Consider the following 9299-nt stretch of genomic DNA (forward strand, 5'->3'; position numbering starts at 1 on the left):
TTTTGGTATCGTAGTGTAATGCTGGTTAATATATAATAATATATTATGTAAATATATATATACATATATTACAAAATATATATTGTTTGTCGTTTTCAAGATTGATCAAGGAGGTTTAACGCTACCAACTGCAGAATATTACATCAACGTAACCGAGTACGGCAAGGTTTTAACCGCCTACTTGGACTACATGACGAAGGTACAAGAGTAATAGTACTTGCGCACGTTTATCGCGCGATGTCTTGTATTGCCTTGAAGACGAGTCAAGTACAGGTACTCATTTTCAGATCGGCGTGCTCTTAGGTGGCGAAGAGAATACCACGAGGAAACAGATGCAAGACGTAATCAGTTTCGAGACGAAGCTCGCAGAGATCACTATACCGTACGGCGAACGCAGGGATGAAGAGAAGATATATAATTTAATGTCATTAAGTGATTTGCAACAAAAAGCACCTTTCGTACGTTTGACGTTTTTTTTATCTTATATCATACATTTCGATTACATAATATTGCATTATTATGGATCTGATTTTTCTTTTTTGCGACATTTTCTTCGATGATCTGATACATTTATCCCGTATTATAATATTGTGATAGTATCTCTTGGATATAATATTATTACGTTTTATTCTAATATATGATATTCCGTTTATTCTATATCATATTCTGTATCATATCTTCATAATAAACATGAAATATTTGGACGCTTTTCCAAATAGGGTGATTATTCCTTTTTTGAGTAAAGGATGTTGATAAAATATAATGGATACAGTTTTTTTATGTTTAGATGTCATGGGTAGAATTCTTTCAAAACGCTACACGTCTCGTAAACAAGAAGATCAACAGTAAAGCGATGATCGTAAATTATGCACCGGAGTATTTCATAAAATTGTCGAAAATCGTACAGGATCTTAACAAGACAGCTAACGGAAAGATGTACGTATATACCTGCGAGATGTAACGCATTTGCTTTGAAACGCGCGTTGGAAACTAAATTAATTTATAATAATTTTATTTTAATTAAAATTTTAATATTTTATTCTAAATATATATATAATTTTATTTCTCTCTCAATAAAATTTTAACTTTATGTTTTATCGCTGAAAAACATTTAAAACTGAGATATGTGTTTAACAAAAACTGTTACCAATAAATTTATTTATAATTTTTATTAATGAAATATATGTATATAATAAATATATTGAAATCTATTAACAAGATTTTGACGATTTCAAGACAAAGCGTGCGATTTCTTTCATATTGTGTACATTCGTAAAGACCTGTCGGAAAGAAGTATCGATTTTTTCTTTTACTTTTTTCTTTCCAGAGTACTGAATAACTATCTGGTGTGGCAGACCGTGAGATCCTTGACAGCATTTCTCTCGAAACCATTCCGTGACGCTTATAAAGGTTTGCGGAAAATTTTGCTCGGTTTGGAAGGCCATGAGGAGCAATGGCGTTATTGCGTCGACGATGTTAATAACGCCATGGGTTTCGCCATTGGCGCGATGTTTGTCAGAGAGGTTTTTCACGGCAAGAGTAAACCCATGGTTAGTTCATATTGGTGCCCCGATTTTAGAAAAAGTTTAATTTTATAATTTGTTTTACTCTTTTTTTATTAATTTTTTTATCAATTCTTTTATCATATAAAGCAAAGAAAAACCATTCTTTTCAAGATAAAATAGGAAATAATAATTTGTCAGAATTAATTGAAATACCCGGCCGTTTTAACACGTTAAGATTTATAAGATAAATGAGTTTTTTAATTTGTAGAATTAATATTTCGATTTAATCGTTATTTCTAGGCAGAGGAAATGATCAATCAAATTCGCAAGGCGTTCACGAAAAACTTTAAGAATCTAAACTGGATGGACGCAGAAACGAGAGATGCTGCCGAGGAGAAAGCAAATGCGATCACTGACATGATTGGTTTCCCAGACTTTATTCTGCAGGCCAGAGAACTCGACGACCGTTACAGAGATCTGACGATTAGGCAGTACGAATATTTTCAGAACACTTTGCGCGTGAACAAGTACAGTTTCCGTAAAAATCTTGAGAAACTTGATCAGGTGGTGAATAAGACCACTTGGATAATGTCACCGCCGGCCGTAAACGCTTATTACACACCTACCAAAAATCAAATGGTCTTCCCTGCTGGTATTCTTCAGACCCCATTATTTGACATGAAGAATCCCAGTAGTTTGAACTTTGGCGCTATAGGCGTAATTATGGGACATGAATTAACGCACGCCTTCGATGACCAAGGTATGGTTTTAAATATAATGTTAAGCTATATTTTTATAATCGTTTTTTTTTTATAGCAGAGAATAAAATACATTACTAATATTTTATAATAATGTATTGTATAAAGAGATTTTGTTTATTAAATGAAGAATTTATATGTATCTTAATAATTTTTTAATCATTTTCTGCTTAGTATATATATATATATATATGCTTGGTATATATTTATTCTAGCTCATCTATTTGTTCAAAATAATTTTACCTTTATAATTTTATCTGCTAGTTATGCCAGTTATGTATTTGCTTAATATCGGGTAGGTCGAGAGTATGATTTGCATGGAAATCTACATCAGTGGTGGAACAACACCACGATAGAACGATTTCAGAATAGACTTGGGTGCTTCGTGGAACAATATAATCACTATAAAGTACAAGGTCGAAATATAAATGGCCAACAGACGCTGGGTAATTTTATTGATTATAAATAATTGTTTATTGATGATATATAGAAGTATCAGAATTTAGACCGATCGATTGTAATATACAGGAGAGAATATCGCCGACAACGGGGGCCTTAAGGCAGCGTATCACGCTTATCTTTCGATGCCTAAGAGCTACAAGGATCAACTGCCGCTACCCGGTCTCAATTTGACGCATCGTCAACTATTTTTCTTGAATTTTGCACAGGTTATTATAAATGATAATAAATAATATTTATGATAGATACATTAAATCGATGGGTAAACCTTTACATTTAATTTAATAGATAATATTTTCAAGATGAAGTGAGCTACATAACGATCGTTTTAATTACGCGAGAAATGTCCACAGATCTGGTGCTCCTCCATAACGTCCGAGACGGAGATCCTTCAGATCGAGAAGGATACTCACAGTCCACCGAGGTATAGGGTGATAGGATCACTATCGAATCTGCCAGAATTTGCGAAGGAATTTAACTGCCCTAAGAACTCAACAATGAATCCGGCACATAAGTGTGAAGTGTGGTAACGCCTCTTGTTTACCTTGACTGATTCTTCGAGGACAGTTCGGTTGAACTTGCTCTTTAATATCGCGGGAAGATCGAAGCTTTCACGTGCCGTTGCGTAACGAGAGACACGTATCGTGGAATATGATGGAACTTGCTTCGTGCATCTGACCGTGCATTTTTTAATTCCTTCACATATCACCACTTAGTGTGAGGATAACTACTTAAATTTTACAGATCTTTGGTCAACGTACAATTTTGCCAAAACTTTCAATCATGCGATCTTGAAAATAGTCAGGAAATGTTGACATCTTCTTTAACTGCGGGAATTTATTGGCTAATTTTAAGTTTAAATTCTCTTTCCGTTTCTCTCTTTTATCATTTATTTTGATATTCTATTTAAAAATTGATTTAAAACTTTATGATTCTCCGAGTCTTTAGCATTTTTTTGGTCTAAATATCTAAATCTTGAATATTGGGTAATTCACACTGAATTCTCAATCAGCAAGTCAAGACTTATACAAGTTACTTAGATTGTGCGAAATATCGTATGCATTTTTGTCATAATTTTCGCCGATAGAATTTATTTGCGTTTTATATGAAATTTATTTTATAAAAGCTATTTAATTTACTATTTACTATTACACGGAATTCGAACGTTGAGATCGTGGTAACGCGACATGCGCAGTACGATATGACGCTATATCGCTAATGTCAAAAAAATATTATTTATATTCTTAATTGTGCTAAATACGAGAGGGTAACCACTCTTGAATTCCGGTGTACAATCTGTCAGAAGTCCTATGAAGTCCGGTGAAGTCCGAGGAATTCGTCGAAGTCCGATGAAGTCCGATAAAGTCCGGTGAAGTGTGGTGAAGTATGATGAATTTCGGTGAAGTCCGATGAAGTCAGATGAATTCCGGCAAAGTCCAATGAAGTCCAGCGAAGTTCGATGAATTCCGATGAAGTCCGATGAATTCTGATGAAGTCCGGTGAAGTCTTGAAGTCCAAAATCCAGGTGTACACCTATTTTTTGAGTGGTTACCTTCTCAGCTAAATATGTATTTTTCTTCCGTGTCATCTAGCATATATTTAGCATTTGAGCGAATTGGAAGCTCGACTTCTCCGTCTAATAGAAAAAGATCTTCAGAAAAAAATGAAGAAGTATTGAAATAGTTTTATTTCGCGAAGTTATGAATACTTAATCTACAAAATCAGTAATCATCTTTAGAACTTCCTTCGGCATCGAAGAAGCTGTAAAAAGAGATCTCACATGTGATTTCTGGAAACGTAGAGATTGAATATTTTATTTTGTATAAATTAAATTAATAATTTTTAATTAAGTTTAAGTATATTTTTCATAATATGTGATATTATCGGCAATACTTGCGTAAATAATGTGTTTACAAGACGTTATTTGATCTTAAACAGGATCGTTAAAATATGGTTCTATACTTTCTGTTCTATACTTTCGTGTCGAATTGTACTGTATTATAATATTAAAATATTATGTGATTATATGCAGGAGTTTTTTACGTTTTATTGATGAAGATTAAACGGCATATTTGTAAATAATGTGATTTCTAGATCAAGAAGTTTATGCATCTATCACAAGAATGGCGTAGACCTTCGCTTGTTAGCATTAATTTTGCCGTTGTAATTAATAAAAAATGAAAGTCTCAGCATAATAACCAGCTGCGACGGAGTCGATTTAAAATGTTAAAGTTTCGTTGTAAATTTTTTATTCTTATTACAAATGTAAGGTTAAAAAGCAAAAGGCGAAAAATGCAAATTTTTGTAGTGGTTAAGGAAGGCTTTGTTAAGCCGAATCGTTATTAAATACACATATATTTTATTAATTTGACATCTACTTTTACCCGTTTACTTTAGTTTTTTTAACCTTATATTTGTATTTTAATACAAATCACTTTCGCTTTTATTTTCATCACATTTGTTTATAAAAATCTCTTCTGCTGTGAACAGAACGAATATTGCAGCTCGCGAGTGAGTTTTGCATATTTCAAAAGAGATGCCAATCAAAAGCTGATGTTTTTTTTTATTAAAGTGAAATTCATGCAACGTTGTTTTATATGGAAACTAGAGTATTATATAATAGGTAGCTAAATCTTTCATTGTATGTTGAATAAGATACACTTATTATCCATGCACATAACCAATTTATTTAAGGTCTTACGATCCCAATTACCGCAACATTTGTATAACCGCGACAGTGCAAAAAGAAGCTATCAACACAACAATAATTAAACATGATTACGCTTAACTTCGTTTTAAGTTGCGCCATTAGACATTGAGGAAATGCGTTATGCATTAACGAAATGTTGTAACGTTAATCCTAGAAGAGCTCACGAACCCCATACACAACCCCATAGAATTATTACGTACTGAAATTACAAGTGTCATAAATACATTTTCTCTTTTTATTTTTTTTTTTTAATGCGCAATAAGGTGATGAGGGATTTAGTTTGTCGGACTCTTTACTTAAAACAGAGGAAATAATCAAACGCATCAATACATTTTTATGCTCGAAGGAGTACGGTATCTCGCAAGATAGAAGTTTGTTGGATATACATATATAGAATAAAATTTAGGATATTAGCGTTAAATTCGTCAGATTTGAGAAATTGACGATAATGCGGAAGCGGAGAAACTCTGAGAAATTCTGCGGTGCATTCGAATTTACGATTTCTGGAATTTTTCTGCTGGAATTCTCTCGCTCCTGTATTCTCTTTTTCATAGAATTATAGGTGGCGAAATACCACGTAAAAAGAAGCCAAAGTTTCTTTATAATGTAAGATCCATATAGGCCTTGGATATATGACGCCGATGCATAATGCATTTGTAAATGTTGTTTATAATTGTGAATAATATCTTGTAACAATAAGAGGAGCATCGTTTCAGCTGATTACAAGGTATTGTTGTGCGTTGTATTCGAAGATACAATTTGCGTGTGGTTTTACATAACGAAGAAAAAGTATATCGGTCGATAATGATGTTCGCCATGATTATTTTTCTGTATTGTATATTATGTATTATGCTTATATACATATTATTATTATTATTATTAAATCAAAGAAAATTAAAGAAATGGAGCAAATCTTTACGCTCACTGCTGGTATTACATTCTCTAATTACATTCTTTTCAATACTTTTTTTTATATAAATCAATGTGAGGTAACGTTTTATGAAAACTCTATATTATAATATTTTTTTAATATAGATTTTCTTCCAAATTGAATTTATCACGAAATATAACATTTTGTTTACACGTTGTGTACATCATTTTTAAAGCATCAAAGATGAGACTTGTTGATCTCGTAATTCATTTCACTTATTGAAATGTTATCTTCACTTATCGTGGAGATAACATTTCGACATTCTTGGATATTTTACATTTTATTTATAGCCGCAAATATTATATTTACCATTGATTAATTCGTACTGTGACATTCTCAAGAAATTCTGAATTTTTCATACTTTTAGATAACAATAGCGAGTGGAAACTTTCGACGCCAATTGAGTGACGGTTTCATTTTATTATGTGTCTTTATTACATTCAAATTGTTACGTTCAAATTGTTGGGTACGTGTGCCCAGTAATATCGAGTTACAATTATTTTTCTTGAATTTCCGCGCATGTTTGTACCAGATATTTTCCAAAATACAGATCAATACATCGATAATCACCATGATAAAGAAGAACACGGTAATTAAACGGATGTGCATGTATTTGACCGGTTGAAATTTATTCGATTGAAGATAATTGGAACGGCTATAAGTTTGTTGTGAGATCCACTTTTTCTCAAGATAATTCAGTATTCCAGCCGAACATAAACGCATTAAGCTGTACAAAGGTTACAAATATTTTTCTATTAGACTAGAAATGAGACAGAGTATAATTAATAAATTGGAACGCATATTTTACATATATGTTTCATACATATTTTACATTACTATTCTTTTAATTGTTATTACGATACAAACCATAAATAATAAATGGTAAGTATTGATTAAAAATAATTTTAATATAAATCGACAATTTCTTAATTTAACTGAATAAACTGATAATTTTTCTCCCCAAAATATATTATCTCTATTTTTACATGCAAATAAAGTTTTTATTTTTATGTATAAATTGAATTGTATTCAAGCACGTGTATCGCGATTGAAGTCAATAGAAAATGATACTTATTAACTGTCAATGTACAATGTTACACTCGTGCTGAATTTTGTGATAAATCGGTAAAAATACAGCCGGTGTCTCTAAGTAGGCGATACCTGGACGGCATAATTTCAAAGCGAGATTCACACTGTCTCTTATATCAGAGTAATCACAGTTTAACAATCCTTTCCAATCGTCCTGAAGATTGCTATCCGGTAAACCATTCTCTTGAATGGTTTATCGGACAGCAATCAATATTTTAATTAATTCTGGTTTTAATGAATTCCCTCATATGATATCTCTTTTATTGCACTAATCGAATATTAAACCACGCGTGATATTGCAGTTGACGGAGCTGTCGCGTTGTAACAACTAAAGCAAGCAATTCGAAAGAAAGGAAAGCAGTTCATATACTGCGGCGTTCTCCTTTACTATCTTTAACTTCTTTCATATTCTGATCCTTTCAATCTTTTTAGATTCTCTAGAGTTTGTCTCAAGATTATCATTCTGAACATGCTGTGTTAAATATATTAAAATACAATAGATTCATGACACATTGTTCGAAAAATATTATTACTTTTGTTCTAGTTTCAACTATGAGAAAATGTATTTTTTCTGGATTTTAAAAGAACATATTTCTTAATTAAAAATGCAAATGCAGCAGTTTGTGTCGTATTTATATATTTTTATATTTTCTTTGTTTCTATTTTTATCACCGTAAAGTACACAATAAGCGGTGCTGTCATTCCTAATACAAAGCGAGTGTATCCTTTTCTTCACCATGTCTTTCAAATTAGTCAGAGAAATGGAGTGTCCTTCATTTGCCAGGCAAGAAATGGGAGTGCTGAATACGTATATCATCAACATTCCCGTCACCAAAGAAGACAAAATTATTAATCGGAGAGACAAGCTTCTCGGTATTTTCTGAAATCCTAAATACTTAATCAATCTTTCAAACTTTCTTTCACACGCTGAGAATTCTCTCTTTAAATACAAAATAAAATTTGTATAAAAAAAAAAGAAAATAAAACTCTAAGCTTAATATAAAACCAGCTTCGCCGAAAAATTTATTTTATTTCTTTTACGTTATATATGTTTTTAAAAATATTACTTTTAACATTATCTTGTCGTTTCTTATCTTATCCATTTATTTTACATTTCATTAAAACAGATCGTACTATCTCGAAATCCCAAAATGTAAAAAAGATTGAAAGACAGCGAGGAAAGTTCGTCGTCGGATTTTTCGTAGTCAATACACACGAATTTCTTTATACGATATATTCCCACAATGCTGGATGCGGTACATATAATGGATATAAAACATGCCAGCCATAAGCTGCGACTGAAGATATTAATGTAACACCATTTTTGCGTCAACACACTTTCCGATTGAACAAACAGAGTGTATCTAAAGATGGCAAATGTAACTTGCAATAATAATTAAAAAAAAAAAAAAAACAACTTAATCCATCATTACATTCAACTAAAAATTTTAACAGTGTAACAAACACTGATTAAAAGTAACATAACATCAATGTTACAATTTTACACTCAGCAATAAAAATATAATATGACACATGTATTGTATTACATAACAGTTATACTGTTGAGTGTGAAAATCTTAACATTGATGTCATATTACCTTCTTCTTTACACGATGTTAACTAGATAGTTCTTGAAAATTTACCGAGGATAAATGCGAATGGAAACTTCTCATTTAAATGGAACGAGATCGCGTTGCCTTTTACTTCGCGATAATATCTCGGTCGCACATTGTATGTACCCATCGTATATATTAGGTGTACAAAAAAGTTCTGAGCTTTTTTTTGTAAAATTCAATCTTTATTTAAAAACAAACGAAAAAATATTAATTGCTGCGTAACGCCAAGCT

General features: G+C 31.8%; 1 protein-coding gene across 2 annotated transcripts in view; it reads left to right on the forward strand.

The window, feature by feature from the left end:
- Positions 1 to 3555, forward strand: part of LOC108751717 (endothelin-converting enzyme 1) — an 11917-nt gene extending 8362 nt beyond the window's left edge. For both annotated transcript variants that reach the window (XM_018492040.1, XM_018492042.1), the window contains exons 6-13: positions 101 to 199; positions 288 to 458; positions 788 to 936; positions 1328 to 1550; positions 1806 to 2265; positions 2563 to 2709; positions 2792 to 2931; positions 3076 to 3555. In XM_018492040.1, the coding sequence (XP_018347542.1) occupies positions 101 to 199; positions 288 to 458; positions 788 to 936; positions 1328 to 1550; positions 1806 to 2265; positions 2563 to 2709; positions 2792 to 2931; positions 3076 to 3252 (1566 nt within the window). In that variant the 3' untranslated portion in view covers positions 3253 to 3555. The remainder of the gene's footprint in view (positions 1 to 100; positions 200 to 287; positions 459 to 787; positions 937 to 1327; positions 1551 to 1805; positions 2266 to 2562; positions 2710 to 2791; positions 2932 to 3075) is intronic.
- Positions 3556 to 9299: the final 5744 nt, after the last annotated feature.

Source organism: Trachymyrmex septentrionalis, unplaced genomic scaffold (assembly GCF_001594115.1).
Source record: "Trachymyrmex septentrionalis isolate Tsep2-gDNA-1 unplaced genomic scaffold, Tsep1.0 scaffold51, whole genome shotgun sequence".
Taxonomy (NCBI): Eukaryota; Metazoa; Arthropoda; class Insecta; order Hymenoptera; family Formicidae; genus Trachymyrmex; species Trachymyrmex septentrionalis.